General features: G+C 36.5%; 1 protein-coding gene across 2 annotated transcripts in view; it reads left to right on the top strand.

Annotated features, from left to right (window-relative positions):
- Positions 1-18,004, top strand: part of MAP3K2 (mitogen-activated protein kinase kinase kinase 2) — a 46,306-nt gene that overhangs the window by 438 nt on the left and 27,864 nt on the right. For both annotated transcript variants that reach the window (XM_040069524.1, XM_040069523.1), the window contains exon 2: positions 16,998-17,067. In XM_040069524.1, the coding sequence (XP_039925458.1) occupies positions 17,064-17,067 (4 nt within the window). In that variant the 5' untranslated portion in view covers positions 16,998-17,063. The remainder of the gene's footprint in view (positions 1-16,997; positions 17,068-18,004) is intronic.

The following is an 18,004-nucleotide window of genomic DNA, read 5'->3' as shown; positions in this document are numbered from 1 at the left end:
TCCCGTGTTCCTTCTGAAGTGCATTGCAGCACCCACGAGGTTGGGGGGGGAGTTGCTTTTTTTTTTTTTTTTAAAAAAAAAAAAAAAAAAAAAAAAAAAAAACTTGCTCCATAAATGTGCTTTTAATTTTTGGCTGTGGCATTACTGAAGATAAAAGCACTAAATTATCTGAGCGCTTCTAAGATGTATTGTATCATGCAGTGTCCTCTTAGAGGGTGGTAAAAGATAATAGAAGCTTACCTTGAAATAAAGGGGAATTTCTAGTCCGCGCAGAAAATGTCTCTCAACTACAGCATTTCTTTACTTCAAACAATGCAGCACGTTGCAGAGCATTGGAGGCCTTCGGAATTGTATTGCTGTGTGTATGGGAGAGATGTATTGGCAGAGTGAATGGCTACAGGCTTGTCTTGCGCTACATCTTGTGTTCTCTCATGGCGAAGCACTTACTAATGAAATACCCTAAAAAGTGTTCTTTTCTGGCGATATTTTTAAGGAAGGGACATTTATGAGCTGGTATTCATGCCACACTGAAAAACCTTAGAATATTTCTTTTTCGTTCCTGCTTTCACCTATACCTTTCCTTACAGTGACTTTGTAATTAACTAATTTCCTCAGAAATCTAGTTAAAAATTAGAACTTGCTATAATTCCTGTTTCCTTTACACTGTGCATTCTATGATGACTGCCACCAGTATGTATTGAACCCAGATTCAGGTAGCAAAGCTATATATAATTAATTTAATTTTCCCCCAAGGTTTTAATGTGTGTTGATAAAGCAGAATAGGAAGATAACATTTCTCAGATTGACTCATTGCTTGAAAAGAAAAATCTCTGCAGAGTTTGCCTTGATGAACTCTGTTGATGTTTGAACAGGTGGTTTACCTGGGCACTAATAGAAGACCAAGGTGAAGAAAACAGAAGTTTTGCATTGCTTTCCTTGGCTTGCTGAGATTTCTAAACTATCAGAGGAACCTTTTTTTTTTCAGGATAGCTTGATAATCTTAGGACTTTTATAGTAAATGTTATTAGTTAGAGAGCAGTGACAATTTATTAATGTGGTGAAATAAGCGTTATGTTATTGTTTAATATCAGTAGGTAAGCTTGTTTTGTTTTTGCTTTGTTGATAAAACTAATTTATGGTAAAAATTATTAACCTTTCAAGTTTGGTCATAGATGTGTCAGTGGTTCTTTGCTATGAATGTTGGGAAATCCGGTCAGTGCACAGGCTTGTGGCATTTAAAGCCTAGTGATGCTAAATGCAGGAGAGATTGTTTTATTATAAAGTTTTCTCTGGAGAAAGCAAGCAAGTTGGTCAAGCTGTAACTTTAGTACACAGTTGCATTTTTTCCTGATCATTTCCCAGAAGAAGTTGTTAATATTTAGGTACAAATCAGAATTACTGGTTTTTAAACCTTTTCATTAATAATAAGTATTTGCAGAGAACTATGGAGAGTAAAAACTTTGAAATCTTGGCAATCTAAGGTTTTATATTTTTTTTCTTTCATATTAACTGTAGGCCGACTTTTTACCTCAGCAAACTAAGTCAGAAGTAATGAGTAATCTGGTTTTGTGGCAAGTTGTTCAGTGGCTCTCTACGTGGGCATCCTCTGAACTTAAAAGTTATGTTTTCTTATAGAATGCAGCCTGAGTATGATAATAGATTGATTTTCTTCATTTGTTCCCCCTCTTCCACAGCACACAGGCAGTGGTGTTCTGATCTGTGGAGTGGTACCCATTTAGTTTGGAGTAATGAACATAATTTCTAGTAATAACTTCTTACTAACATTATCCTTTGTTTAGACTTTCTGGAGAAGGATAAATGATGGATGAAAATCTGACTGATTGATGTAGTTAAGTACATCTAAGGTACATTTACAGAAAATGTAATGTGTTCTTATATGCATGACAAGCTAATGGAAATATGTATATTGCCTAGTGAGTCTAGGTTTATCTAATTAGGCAAACTATCAGATTTGCTGTCCTGAAAGTTTAATTTCCAAATGCAATCTTTTAAAATTCTGAAGTAGAACTGCCACAGTATTAAACTGAAGAAAAAAAAAATCTGTGAATTCCTTTAAACATAGTGATTTTTCTGTGAGAAGAAAGAAGAATCTCTTTAGGAATAGATACTTCTGCTATTTTAATATTTGGTATTTTGTAGTGCTAAGGTCAAAATAGATCATGCATGCTATAATTGCACACTGCAGAATAACATGGGAACATGTTCAGAATTCATTGAGGTCTTTGTAATTCACTTCTCACTTCTGGATTTTGGCATGACATCTTGATTAATAATATGACAAATGAAGTTTATGGCTCTATGTAAACCCATTTGCTTAGACTAACCATGCTTACTTGCAGAGTTTTCTGGGATGTTTTAATGTATTCATCTTAAATGTAATCTTTTAGGAGTGGCAGGAAGATTGAGGTGATAATGAGAAAAGGAAAGATGGATTTCTGTATTGTGATATTGCAGGGCTTCCCCTGGGAAATGGGAACCCCTGCTTTAGAGATACTAGTTTAGGGCTCAGGTTGATGAGGTTATTTGAAGTTGGACTTGAGCAAGGCCAAAGCAGAAGTATTTGCATTGTCCTTTGAAAACCGGCAGCTGGGAATTGGTAATGCAGGGAGACCTGTAGAGATGTCTTTGTCCTTTCCATTTGTGAAGTCCTGCTTATTTGTACTTCTGTGTCTCAAATTATTGCATATTTTTGAGATATACCAGCAAACTTTAACTCAGCTTTTCATGTGAGAGGAAAATAGTTTTCTTTAGGCTAAAGTATTTTTTCTTTGCTGTAACTTTGTTTTCAGCCATTTTTTCTTTCTTTGAATCCTTCACAATATCTTTCTCACTTGCTTCTCTTTTATTTCCAATCATCACTTGTCTGTTTTTATGGATTATCTGCAGCAGCAAAAAATGCTGCTTTTTGTTTTCCCGAGATGATTTGTGCCAAGTACACTAACAATCTGACAACAGCAATGTAATAAAATTCATATGCTTCAAATGTTTCTATTGGAAAGACTGTACTTTTGAAGCTCAGGTATGATAACACTGATGAACATATCTCATTTGCATGAAGGAAGAAATGATGGATGTGTGAGAAGGGAAGGGATTTCATGAGGTCAGCCCCCACCAGAGGCAGAAGGAAATATGCTGAATTCATGTGTGATAGACATTTGTCTGATCTTCTCTTAAAAAAAAACTCAGAAGAGGGGAATACCACACCTCTTCACTGGTCTATTTATAGCTGGTACATGACTGTTGTTGTTAGGAGGCTTTTCTTAACATTTAACTCTGTCTTGGTGCTACTTAAGCCAGTTAATTCTCATCCAACTCTTCTTACTCATGCAGGATGATGGTTTCTGTGCTCTTTTCACAAAGTGTTTGCATACATGAAGATTTCCTCTGTCTCCTTTTATTTTGGACTTCTCTTTCCTAAACTGTACAAACAGGATTTTTGTTGTTCAGTCTCACTGTGCACTGATTTGTGTGTATCTTTTTAAAAGTTCTACAGACAGTTTTTGAGCAACAGAGTAATTAAGTTACTCTGCAAGTAGCAGAAGTAACATGACGGCCTCATTAAAATGTCATTCTAGGGTGTGTGCATGCAGGTATGGCTGGGTTTTGTTTTTGTTTTGTTGTTGGGGCTTTTTTCTTTTCTTGCCAACAGCATCAGGTTCCTGGCTCCTGCATTTGCTAACACAGGAGCTCATACTAGTGTTTGTTGTGTCAGCTATCTCTTTCTTCAGATACATGAATTGGATTTATCTTTCCAAGGAATATAGCCTTATACTGTATTGAATTCAATCTTTATTTTGGGTAGGTTTTCTTCTATTAAGCATTTTAGACTTAGCAGAGTATGCACTTGCTGCTCTTCCATATCTGTTTCCCAGCACGTGCAATCCCTGTGGCTTTTGAGCATAAGCCTGCTCTACAACAGGAAATTTGATTAAAGACAAGTTCTCCCAGGGTTAGATACAGCTTCTGGTGGGATAAGTGTGTCCTTACTGGTCTGTTTTGTACATGTGCTGTCTTTTGAAGTAAATTATATTGCTGAGGTAACATCGGTCAGTGTAACTTTACCTGAACAAGCCTTTTGCCATTTTGAGATGTCATATGGTCCAGTGACATAGCAGAAGAAATTTTAATCCTATAGGCATCCTTTATTGGAAGAATTGCAGAGTCAGCTATGGAACAGATGTGTTCAGCATGTTCCCTGGTTTTAGACCATTTTATCAGACTTATTTAAATGATTTTATCCATAATTTTTGAGGCTAGATCACAGATGGGACAAATTTTGCAGTTCTTTCAGCAATGTGTTCCTCACAAAAATTTAAATGCACGCCAATAATGTTCACTAATGATGACCTTTTTTAGTTTCTTGCAGGAAGAGGTATTTAAGCAGTTAGTGTTGATTAGATCTCACCTGTCATTAAAATTTTTTGAAAATAACTTAGACAAGAGGTCTGTAAATGCTAAAAGTTTAAATGCCATGTTACTAGAAGTCACAATAGTCTCATCTTTGAAAAAGCATTTGAAAACTGGAAAAATCTGGATCAAGCTGTTTGAATTTATAATAATAAAAAGAAAGAGAACGGAGGTAAAATACTGACACAAGCAGAAATTAAACTTGTAAAGAAAATCTAAAAAAAAATACAACATCCTATTGAAGAGCATGAGATTTGTCACCCTAAATATTTTTTAATGCAGTGGCTAAAAGCTGGTAAAGTTCAATCCGTATTTAATTGTTGTTTTGTCACTCTGTCTATGTCTATGACTACGTGCGTTTTTAGCAGTGCCACAATTTTTGTAACTCTGCCATAAGACTTGGTTTTAAAAATAAAAATCAATTTGAATTGCAAACCCCCATGGGCATTGTGGGGTTTTTTTCCATAATGACTTGATGATAACTGTCTTTGTGTAAAGTTGTGTTTAGAAAAGCATTTTCTGTGCTGTTGGTAGCAGTAATCCCAGTAACTTCAGGCAGGGATGAGGTGGATAATGTAATGACTTCTTAATGACTGACTTAACGGATGCCTTGCTGCAGCAAATTCCTTCATGGAATATCTGTTATGCTTCTGTGTCTGTGATACTGGCACTATCATCAGTACTGAATGAGCCTTTCAAAAGAAGACTTATATGTTACTGGTGACTGTCTGGCAAGTTTTAGGTAAAGTCTTAATCTATGATAGGATCAAACAAAAGATAATCCAGTATTCTTCCCTCAACGATGAGCATGAATGAATGCTTATGGGGGAGTGAGAACAGTGTAAGCATTCTTAGCTTGAATATTCTTTCAATTCCTATTTTTTGTAAAGGTTGATTCTAAATCTGGTATAGTTTTTGTGTAGCCAGTAATGTTTGGATTTTTTTCTTAGACTTTTTGCATGCAGCTAAATAAATGTCTGGCATCCAAATATTCTTTTGTAAAAAATTCTATTAGTATGTTAGTGATTCTAGTAAAAACTACTCTTTTTTTTTTTTTTTTTTTTTTTTTTTTTTTGCTTTCTAAACATTTGTAATGAATTTGTTTGGTGCCACCTTTCTTTTGGAGGAGAGTGGACATTCTCTGTGTGTTATAACAATACATCTCTCTGTTCCTTGTACAATTTTGTTGCCCTTTATCACTTTTCTCCCCACACCCAAATGTTATTGCAACCAGAGTCCGAACTTGCCTGTTTCTTTTCCAGTGTAGAACCCATTCTATGCCTTTGAGTGACTACCACCTCTACTGTAGTCAGTCCTCTACTTGCTCTCCTAAATAATCAGAGTTTCAGAAAGTTCCTCTTTCTTGGGTAAGTTAGAATATATTGAACAACACATGCTGTTGTGGAGGCCCACTGGTATCTTCCTTCCTTGTGAAAACATCTGTATCTGTCCTATGTCTTCTGCCTTTTAACCAATTTATTCACGCAAGGGTACATCTTTCTCATGCTGTGACTGCAGGAAGGCCTTTGGTGAGGCTTCTCCAACACCATAAATCCAAGTAGACCATGGTATTGCGTGAGATCAGTTCTTTATACACATACACAGAGCACACCAGGGTTTGAAAGTGAAGCTTTCTTTTTGGGGAGGCATATCTGCTCTCCCCTGCTCTATCACGTATGTCCGTTATTTGTAGTTTATTTGTTATGTGTCACGCTTAATATTGTGTAATTTCCTGAAATGCCTACATTATGCATCTTTTTTAAAAAAAAGATGTGGATCTGTGCAATGGCCAAGATGGTTGATTCCGGCAGGAATTCTTGCTCCTTTCTTTGTGTTGGCATTGATACTGTAGAAATGTGAGACCTGTTAGATAGGCTGATTATTAATATAAAATCTTTTCAGCTGGATCATCTGTTGGCTCCAGATCTGCTTGTCATTAAGGTTCAGCTGGACAGCAGCAGTTCCTGTAGACGAGCAGGACTGATCTCCAGACAGAAATGCAACCTTAGCACCAGAACAGTTGTCTTAAAGCTGATGGTTAGAAGTGGGCACAGGCATAGTAATCCTTTCTCCAGAACTTTTGAGTCTGTAGTTAGTTTTCCTTATTAGCTGTTTTTATGAGGTTTTTTTTACATTTTTATCACTTGAGGGAAAAGTATAATAATGAAGCATCGTAAACGTCTTCATAATATGGTCCCCGCTGCTAAGGACTGTGCTAGTGGAAGAAGGAAACATTATGACAATATGTTGTCTTTGTGTTTTTGCATTTAATTCTGGAGTGTTTTGACAAAAAACTAGGTTTCTATTTTTACATTTTGCTTTAAATGTTATTATGAGGGTTTGGGTTGAATTATGATTTTTTTTCATTCATGGGGAGCTAAAGATTATTACCAAAGTGTAAAGTGATGAAGAGTTTGTGCACTTGATAGCTTAGCAAAGTCTTAGTGTTTTAGCCTCAGAGTCATGCAGTTTAAAAAACAGTGCCTACTGCATATTGGGTAAAGATTTACAAATTTGTCAATTTAGACCTATGCAGTGGGACTTGCTTGCTACAAAAATGCTGCACAATCATATAAAAGTATCTTTGGATTTTGAATACTATGTGTTACCTGTGCATGTACACACGGTTTTCTCAGTTTCCATTAGTGTATACTGATTACATACTTAGCTGTCTTCTTGGTGGTATTACTGATCTCTCTGTACAGTTCCAAGTGTGAGAGGTCTTAGACTGTCCATACCTAGGGCTCCTTGGTTCAGTTCATTGCTATTTGTTGTTGCATGTTTTATTCTTGAATTGGAGATAGATTCAAGGGTGTTTTTTTCTGTGCTGTGTTGGAAATCTGTATGGCTCATGAATGCCTTATCTACTTAAATATTCCGTGTTAGCATTTTATGGTTTTGGGTTTTTTTTTTGCATTTTAGATTTGTTTTGAGGATAGAAAAAATGAAGGAACTGACTGACTGAATGTACAAAGCTAATTTGAATTACGATGAGAAGAGCACGTGGGGTACTTAATGAGGAAGAATTGAGTGTGAGCCAGGAAATGCATTTTAGGCAGAAGCTCCAGGTGCTGGTGCATCATTGAAGTAGGAAAACGTTGCAGCAAGGCAGCAGAAGATGAGAAAAATCATAGTTGTATTACTGTACTCTTGATTTCTTCTATGTATCACTGCCTTGAGTAGTGTGCAGGAAGAATTGTGCTTTGAGGAATGAGTAAGATAGTATGTTACAAAGACTGCTCACTGAGGACATTTTCTCCTTTATGTCTTGAAAAATTTGGAAGATGGAGAGTAATTGAGACTGAGCTGTCTTCATGGTGAAGACAGAAGAATGACCTTGGAGACTTAGATTCTGTTCTTACTAGCGTCACAGCAAAATGCCAGGTGGATCATATTAATCAAAATGCTCATATGTTTCCTTGTGTTAATTGTTTTAGGTACTTGATTTGAAATGGTGATGTGATTTGCAGCCATGAGTAAAACTCTTAACTGCTGCAAATCCAAAATAGTTGAGTTTTGCTCTGGATGGAAGATACTGTCAAATATGACTGTTACACTGAAGAAAAACAAAGCTTTGCAGTTTCAGTACCTGAAGATAGATAATAAAACTAGGTGTAGAAATGGACAGTGGGTTTATTCATCTGGCTTATTTCACAAAGTGCTTGTATTTCAACCCATCGCAGTCACAAAACTGAAAGGTTAAGTGAAAAGCATAGAATTAGTTATTGGAGTTTAAGGAGGTGCTTTCTTCTGTATGTCCTCAAAGGCATATCTGACTGATGATTTATATGTAATCACTCTTGTACATTAATTTAAATGCTCCAGTTGTTTGCAATACCCAGTAACTGCTGGGAGACTGCATTTTTTCTAACATACTTTATTTTTGCACATAGAATATTGTTGATATAAGTGGTTTTTGATAGGTTTACTCTTGCAGCGAGTGGTTGCTCTAAAATCCATTTCTTTGTCTCTGGTTGTAGTATGGTCGTCCATTCTTAGACTAGTGAAGGTTGCAGGAATCATCAGTACTGGTAGTGCTGGTAGGATGAAGTTTGTGCTGTGTACAATTAGTTCTTTGGCTGAACTGATGATCTTGAATGCTGTCACAAGGATGAGAGCTAAACTGTATTCTTTTAGGGCGTATGCTGTGTACTGTCCGTTGCACAAAATCCCCTCCAAACAGTTTTCTTCCCCTAGGACCTTGGATGGAGCACAAGCAGTTGCATTTGTAGTGAGTAATGGTTTTCATTGTAACACCTTTAGCCCTTCTTCACAAGAATTTTGACTTGTTAGTGTTAAGTTTGGAGTAAAACTAACATTGGTGCCACTCATGACAGCCTCAGCACAAGGGCTCCAAATGACAGTCGCAAGTGCTGAGCCAAGAGCACCACTTGAGATTTTTGGAAGGAGACACAGAAGCACCTAAATCTTATTATGACACTCACAGTAGTGCATGCTTCATGGGATTCTAGAGTCTGAAAATTTCATACACCTGTTTTGTTTGAGACACCTTCTTTCTATGCAGCTACTCAGTTCACGTAAGATAGTAAATTAGGATAAAATTAACAAACATCACGGAAGTGCTTTACTGTGTGTGTTTGTTGACACTCCAGTGTTATCAATATATTGAGTTAGCCTTAAACATTTTTATGATGTGAATAGCACTAAGCAGTTTATTTAGCATATAGCCCAGCTGATGGTGAGGCATGTTCATGTTGTGGTGCTCTGGGGCTTTCCACCATGATGGTGGTGATAAATTTCCAAGAAGCCAGAGTGCCCTGGAGGCAGTGGTGCGCTTAACGTGTGGCCCAGTGAGCTGTCTCTGTTACTTTTTGACATACCTTTGTGAGAAAACCTGCTCCTGGATAAGAGTCAGTTTGCAGCTGGTATGTTCTGTTGCAAAATTGGCAGCACTAACATATTTTGCAAGGTGTCACTGTGGTGCCTGTCTGCAAGTTTCAGCTGCTGTGACCCTTCCTCAATTTAAAATTTTTAATTTTAAAAATCACGAACAAATCTTAAGAAAGCATCATGACTTTCAAGAAAGATTTGCTTGATGTATCAGCAAAGTAATTTTTCATTTAGGTTGAGAAATGAGCTGTTAAGTGCTTTGGCTGCTGCCGAGGTAATGTGGGATACAGGAAACAGAGAAGTTCTGTAAAACTCGAATTAGGTGAGGAAGGAGATCTTGTTAAGGAAAGTAGATGTTTTTCTGTTTGAGGCCAATTACAGTCTTATCTTTTGGTGTACTTGAAATGGAGTGGGCCTATGAAGAGTTAGCTAATAGAGACTCTTGATACTGCTTGGAAAGAAGAGGTTCATTCAAAGCAGGAAACTTGTATTTAAGTGTCTTGAAACTTTCTAAATACGCTTATCTCTCCCTGTCAACTGTAAAGGAAGTGTAGAGAGATTAGCTTTCGTAGACTATGGTTACCCTTTGTGAATATTGCTGTAAGTGTTAAGATACTTATCTCAAAAGTGTAATTTTGCTATAAACTCATCTTGAACTGCTGCTTTGCATTTTTGGGAGAACAGTCTTTAAAAACTGTCCTTACATTCTCAAACCTTCCAGCACATTGTAAGTTTTTCAAGTCAAGATCATAGTTCATCAAGCTGATAAATGTTACATGACTTTGTCAAATTACAGTTTCTAGAATAGCAGGAACTAAAGATTTAATCTGAATGAGATTTTGCTGTTGTCACTGGGCATGTTGGATCCTTCAGTTAGTTCTGAAATCTGGTTCCCAAGGTAATTTGAGTGAGAGCCCCATTTAAGGTGCTAGAACTGGCAGCATTGATTTTTGAGGATTTATTCTTCCTGGAACTGGGAGGGCACCATCCATAGATATTGTTTTTTATGCAAGTCTGGTCTGTTTTATTGGTTTGAGGATTTTTGTTACTTTTTTGTTTGTCTGTGTATTAAGCTGAACTCTGGAAGGAGTACAACTAGTTACCATTATTTTCATAAAATAAAAACCAAATCATATCTGTAGCTGTATGGATGACATAAATCTGCATGATCCTGTGGGCTCAGTGAGACATAAGTTCACTTGTTTTTTGCTTGCCAGGAAAGATTTAGAAGGTCTTCAGTGTAAGAAATCACAAGTCTGCACATTGTAGAGATACCTGATACCTGTGTACCAGCTGCAAAGATCCTGATGCTTCAGCCATCCCACACTTGCCGTCTGCACAGAGCACTGAGCCTGTAGGTTGTGTACAGAAGCAAGATGGCTTCTGCATACACTACATTTTTATACACACAAGAATTTCAGTATGCCTCTTTAATGTGTACTGCACCTATGTTAGATAATTACGCATTGTGATCTTATAATTCTTCTCAATTGTGTCTTGCTAAGACTGTGCAATCTTGTGGCTGCAACTTTTTTTCCAGTTTCCTAAATGATTGTCTTTATGTCAAAATGCATTCTATGCAAAAACATTACTGAGTAAATGTAATAAACCACAATATTTAGGCTTAAATGAAATACAGCTTCTATTTGTGGGTGGTACTCTCCTGGTTGCAGGGAGTATAGAAGTTCAGAAGGCAATCCTGTTAGTTTTAGTACCATAAATGCAGTTCATCTCATTTTTGAAGTGTTTAGTATTATTTTTAATTAATAATAAATGGAGAGTAACCACAGGAAATTATTATATGTATTTAAAACACTTAATGCTATTTAAATACATTTTGCTGGACTGCAACTGTTTTCAGACATGATTCAGGTAATTTCTTTAAGCCATAACTTGTCTGTCTTGTTGTTCCTGCCTGATCCTTGTTGGTGTCCAGGGGCCTGCAGTGGGAATCATGTTCATTGGTGTTTTCTGCTAAGTAGGAATGTGGATTTGTTGTATTTTAGTCTGTCAGCTGGGTTTCCTGATAGTTGATTGAGGTTTTAAAGCAAATAAGTAGAATATCATGTGATATTTAGCCAAATATGTTGAAAAAACCTAAGTAGGGTGATTGCTGCAGCTAGTTCTGTTAACTAATCTGTAATTATTTCAAGAAGATGTATTTTCCTTGGCAGTAGTAATAAACCTTGAAATCGAGGCATTTGCTGTGTTTTTCATTTATTGCTATGGTAAAAACCAAGCTAAGTATTGCACTATTCTGTTATCATTTGCTGTAATAAGAGTAATTGGCAGCTTTTGGACCCTCTCCTTCCTCATTCTCAGTTATTTATACAATATTTACAGTCCACTAGAATCTTCTGTTTTCCGGGTATTTACAAATATAAGCAAAAAAATTATCCAGAAAACAAACCCACTGCTTTTGTGAAGAGTTTTAGACTCTTAAAAATCCCTGGATCATGAATTTTAAATGTTTGATTTGAAGCATATTACATACTGCATTTTATCTCTTTGTTCTTTTTGATAATGAAATTTCTATTCCAGTAACACTATGCTGTGGTTTGGACACAACCTCTTGGTTTTTTTTATAGCGAGGTACTGTGTGTAGTAAGGTGGGAGTCAGCCCCTTCACCGAGTCAGTTAGCAGTAGGACAAGAGGAAATAGTCCCAGGGAGGTTCAGGTTGGACATCAGAGAGAATTTCTTCACCGAAAGGGTTGTCAAGCACTGGAATGGACTGCCCTGGGAAGTGGGGGAGGCAGCCATCTCTGGAAGTGTCCAAGAAATGACTGGATGTGGCACTTAGTGCTCTTATTCAGTTGATGTGGCGCTGTTAATGCTCTTGGTGGATTTGGTGGATTTTGGATGTGGTGGATTTGATGCTCTTGGAGGTCTTTTTCAACCTTAATGATTCTAGTGATTGTGTGATGGTAAAACTAGAGGGGAACACTGGTCCTGTCTGACGCTACTTGAATCCAGGACAGGACTCAATTATTCCTCAGTTACTTCCCTGGTCATGAGAGATGCTGCTCTAGATTGTCTTCCTTGCTCTGAGGTGTCAGCTGGCAGGGCTTGGTTGGTTCTGCTGTTTCGCCAGTCTCTCCTAGCACAGCTGGGTAGGCACTCACAATTAGGATAAATTAAGGAGGGAAGAAAGTGCTGCAGAACAGAGGAGGGCACAGGAGAGAGTAGGAACTGAGGAGAATATTATTGCTCTGTGGCTCGTGCCCTTACTGGTGTGCTGTTGATAGACAGAGTTCCTTCTTGCTGGCTTTCACACCTAAAGATTCCTCAAGGTGTGCAAAGAAGGCTGGAATCAAACATTTCAGCAGATGTTTCCTAAGGAGCATTTATCCATTCATTCCTTTGCAGTATTTTTTGATTTTAAAAGATCCCGTATTACTGTGACAGGAATAATATTTCTTTTATTTAACTCACCCAGTTAAAGAAAATTTCTAATGTTCCAAATTAGACCCACTGAGTACTATTTTTTGTTTGGTTTTCCAAATGTTGCCTTAATTTCGCAATGTATCGTTGGCTTTTGATTTGGATTCTTCCTCCCTTTTCTGCTTTCCCTGTGAATACATTTTTTATGTATCGTTACAATATGTTAAAGATCCAAATTTTTCTAAAGCCCATCTCACATCTGATGTGTTACTCTTAGGCTTTTTCTCATTACCGTTCTTCAATTCTCTTTTTTTCTGTCATTTGTGATTTTGTGCTTCTGCTGCTGCTTTCATATTCTTTGAAAAGGATGGCTTTTTGTCCAGTGTTCATTTGTGTGTATGCCCATACACAATCCTCTTCTTTATATTTTATTCTATGGAGTTACCTTCTCTTAGGTATCTTCTGATGTCTTTTAACAATACTGACTTCTATTCTTGTTCCTCTGTGTAGTGTCATTTTTGCCATTTATGCCAACAGTTGCTTTGAGTTATGAAAAATGATACAGAAGTTCAGATTTAGGTATTAATCTTGTCTTGTTCACAGATACTGTTTTTTTCTTTTAATAAAAACCTTAACAAGCAATGCTGCACATTATTTTGGTTACAGGTTAAGTACATATATTTGACTATGTGATCACTTGAGATTTTTTTCAGCCTTGCTTCCCGTGATTTATAGGAGGTTGGTTGTGTGAGACCAAACATTTGATTGTTTAACAAAAACATCTTTAGAGTAAAACCATTTTTTCTGGCTCATTATTCTTGCTATGAAATAAAATTTTATAGTCTTACCTTATATTCTCATTGTCCATTCTACAGTCTGAAAAATCACCCGTGGATGCTCACTCTGCATTTTTACTTGGCTCTTTTTCCTTCAATTGTTATAGGCAAGTGTGTCTCTGAATAGTGGTGCAAGCAGATACTGTTTTCATGTTGTCTTGGTTTAATTGTAATTCTGATTTAATCTTTACCTGTGATCGAAGTAATTACAATGCATCTTTCTTATTTTGAGTACACATGATGTCATTTTGCTTTGGTGTAAGGGTTGGAAACCATTTATTCTTGGACTCATTTATTTAAGTGAAAATTTAGTGGAGGGAATTGATATCCTTGAGATTCTTGCTCCGCTGTTGGAACAGGTTTGGACTCTGAAAGTGTAAAGCCCCTTTCTATGTAGGTGGAAGTGTTCTGTGTAAGTCTGAATTCCTTACTTAGTCAGGCTAAGCTGGATTGCTTGCTTCACTGGGATTTTTCTGTTCTTGATTTAATAACTGAGAGGCACCGTGTTGTGGTTATTATAGTAGTGTGTGAGAATGGGCAATTAGCTCAGGATATCTCAAACAGCTACATCGTCTGCATGGCTTACTTGTCCTCAGGCTTTGTTTCATTTGCATTGACAAAGCCACCGAGGAAAGAAAATATCCAGGTGATTCTTGGAAATTGTTTTTAGCTTTCTCAGATTCTGAAAGACTTCCAGACTCCAAATGAAATTTGAAGTCACAAATCTGTTATAATATTATAACATGTATTGATAGAAAATAATATGTTTATTTATGGAGGCATTCATTGTACTTCAGAATAAATTTTTGTATTTTAACACTTAAAGTTGTTTTTAACATTTTTTTGTTTTTAACTCTTTAAGCCTCTATCATGTAGGAAGGTGGCTGGTGGGAAGTGAATAATGAATATGAATCGGCATCTCTCCACCCGTGTATCCAAAATGCTGTTGCTAGGATATTCTTCTTTGATGATGTGATAAGAGTGTAGCAAACACCTTTTGAAATTCACTCTGTCATCCCTTCTTTAATTACATTCAAATTCAGGCTGCTTGTGTCTCTCTGCAAGACCTTGACATAATTTTATTCTACCTTTGCATCTGCTCTTTGTGTTTGCAGCCTTTGCTTCTCCTGAGTCTTTCTCCGAGTTTCAATTTTTTTTTTCCGCTTCCTTTTTTTTGCCTTGGATTGTAATCTACTCTTGTATGTGTGCTATGCTAATGCGACTTTGCAACCAGGGATTAGAATATACTTTTTTACCTTGCTACTGAATTTATATATACTTGTTTGAAAAATGTTGATTTTTGTTACTTTATTTTTGCTCACTCCCTGCAACCCTGTTGTTAGAACCCATTGTGAAAATCATCAGTTAAAAACAGAGGTCTTTTTTCATTTTACGAGGTGGATTCATAAAGGTCTTAATGAAATTGGGTCTGAGTCATGTTTTTAATTGAATTTTTAATGTTGTTAGCTTATTTTTAAAGTAACATTAAAAGCTAACACAAAGGTCGTTAAGGCGACTGATTATACTTCATATTTGAACAGATAATTTTGGTTAAAAAGGGAGATAAAATAAGAAAATTATTCAGAGGAATTTAATTTTCTTAAGCTGAGGGGTTTTTTTCTTTTAAGGAGTAAGAAGGAAGTGGAGGGGAAAATGAAGGGATGCTTACTTATTAGCTTATGTTCTAGTGAGACATGTCACAGATTAATACTGAAGAATGAGTTGTTGTAGCTGGAGGAACTTGGAGGAAATGTTTTTTTCTTCAGCCCTGTGTGAACCCTTAAGCTGAAATATCTTCAGCTTCCAAGTTTGGGGGTTTTTTTCAGCTAGGTTGAGGAAGAACATCTGGGGTGTTTCTGTTTGGAGATATAAGTTGGGTTTGTTTTCTTCAGGTGTGGTAGGTTTAAAATGCCTCACAGAACTATTGTATTTCTTGGAAATGCTTACAAAGAAATATTACAGAAGTACTTCATCCAAAGTCATGAAATAAATTGTTATGTTTATTTTATTAAGACATATAATTAAAGCAGACATTTTATGAAAATGACATTAGCTCTCATTTTAAGACAGTTGGATCAAATGCAAAATTAAAAAATGTTTTATAAGGACATTAGTGAATAATTTTTTGGAAGATTCTCCAAGAACTGCTGATACAAAAAACATAGCATAGGAAATAATTTAATATATGTTCTGCTTTTTTGGACTCTCAGGGTTGCAAAAGATGCAAAGAATTGCTCATGGGGAAGAAATGTTAGTTACGATACTTAAGGCCATAAAGGTAATCCCAGTTTGATGCGTAAATCAGATCTCCTGGCATCTCGTGTGTGAGAGCAAGGTTCAAAGATACCTTGCTCTCACACACAAGATGCCAGGAGATCTGACACTCCTTATTTTGAGTGATATTGGCCACTATCATTCAGCCAATAAGTGAAAATTCAGACCATTTTCCTCTCTGGGGATTAGTAGAAATCCCCTGATTTGTTGTCTTCATGAATTTCCTTTTCTGTTACAGAGCAACAGAACCTTTTTTGTTTTAGTTTTGGTGGGGTTTTTTGCAGAAGTTTTTTTTGTCTCCTGCTGTGGCAGCATAAGGAGGCTGATGCCATTGGTAGTGAAAGTTGGGGTTCTGTCTTGAGGCTGTGGGCAGCCCAGGCCAGGTTAATTTTTCACACCCTTACAGGTTTGAATATTTTACAAAACATTAGATGGGAGTTTCTTTCCCTCAGCACTTGGAAGCTCTTTCAGGTACTGTTGCGAGGCTGTCTGTAGACTTGGGAGTATGTAACTCAGAATACACATCAATTATATTTTCAGCTTTCTTTCAGTTCTCGTGTGCTTTTTTGTGTGTTCTTTAGCCGAACTGATTTCTGATTACGTGATGGGAGCTCTGGGTCTTCCTTAGAAGCTGAAGCTCTTCTTGGTTATTATGGAGCTTGTAATAGATTATTTAGATTAATAGTAGGTGGCTCATCTGATATACAGGTAAAAAGCAGAAGTTTTCTCATTTATATAATCAGTAGGTATTGATGACTCTTGATTTGTGGTCTGAGTTTCATATGTATTTATAGATATGAACTATGTGTATATAGTTCTGAACACAGAACTTTGAACACCAGGTACGGGGATCTGTAGAAAAACAATTGGTTCTTAATAATTGGGAGTTGTGGGTAGCCCATGTAGTAGAGTTATTGTTAAGCTACTAGTCATCATTTGGGTGTGTAGGTAGAGATTAAAATAAGCTTTAGTCTAGAGGAATATTTAGTTCAAGCTTGGTGTCTTCAGAGATTATATATGCTACTCAGAGGCTGGTGAGGCTTTGGGGGCAGTATCTGTTTTCTCCACACATCATTTGTGTGTCTTATGCAAGCTTATTTGTAATTTATATGTGTGTTTGCTATGTAGAATCTTAGAAAAACTGCTCATAAACAATGAAAAGTTGACTGTTTCACATGGCTTTGACAACTTTTGTAATTGTGGGATTTTTGGGTTTTCATTCTAGGAAATAAAATAATGCTAATGAAGCAACCATTTCCCTGAAGTTTGAGTTTTCAGGCTCACTGCCATAATGGGTAAGTCTTCTGTGTAACTTACATAAAAATTTACTACAAATCCTGGGAAACGTGCTTTGGCTGTTTAACACAATGTACCATCTATATTTGAAAGGCAGTGTTCAGCAGCTTCACTGGTATGGAAAATACTCCTTTTGAGGTTTTTTTGTTGGTGGAGTTTTTTTTCCTTCCTTATAACATAGTACTTTTCCCTCATTACATGATCTTACAGAATCAAATTTAGGAAATTGAGATTCATGGTTTTAGGGTTCTGAGCAATACTTACTGTGCTCTAAGTGGTAGTGGATGTTAGAAAGAATCAAACTCAAAGCACAAAATCTGCATGTAAGAGTTTTATCTTACTGCCTTGTGTCATTACAGTGTAAAGCCACTTTGTGCAGATGGTTGGACTTGTTCTAGTTATGTGGTGCATTTGTATTACTTTAAATTGTATGTCAGTTTTTCAAGTGAGTTGACCATATTATTGTAATAATTTCTCAGTGCTCCCTCTCCAAAAAATCCCAGCAAACCAACCAACCACACCACACACATTTTTCTATTGCTTTTGTTTGTCCTTTATGTTTTGCCATTTTTTTCTAACCTTATGCTTAATAATCAAGTTGCTCAATTTAGGAATACAGCACTCTTCAGATTTCTGATGTTCTCTGACATTTTGTGTGAGAGAAATGATTTTTGAGTCATATTGGATATTTAGTACCTTTAGATGCTTTATCACAGTACTTAGGTTTCTTTTGTATAAAATATGCAATCTAGTAACCACTGGAAATCCCAACCAACTGCTAAAGCATAATTTTATTTTTTGCATTGCTGAGCACTAGACTAGACCATAACACAATAAAATAGTTCAACTGTTTTGATTATGGCAAATTTTGAAGTGTGTTTTAGTGTGAGAAATGAATTACTGAGCTGCAAGAATGCCTTTAGTTCTGCTGTTAAA

Source organism: Hirundo rustica, chromosome 7 (assembly GCF_015227805.2).
Source record: "Hirundo rustica isolate bHirRus1 chromosome 7, bHirRus1.pri.v3, whole genome shotgun sequence".
Lineage (NCBI taxonomy): Eukaryota > Metazoa > Chordata > Aves > Passeriformes > Hirundinidae > Hirundo > Hirundo rustica.
Note: the sequence above shows the minus strand (reverse complement) of the source record. Positions and strands in the feature narration are given on the sequence as shown.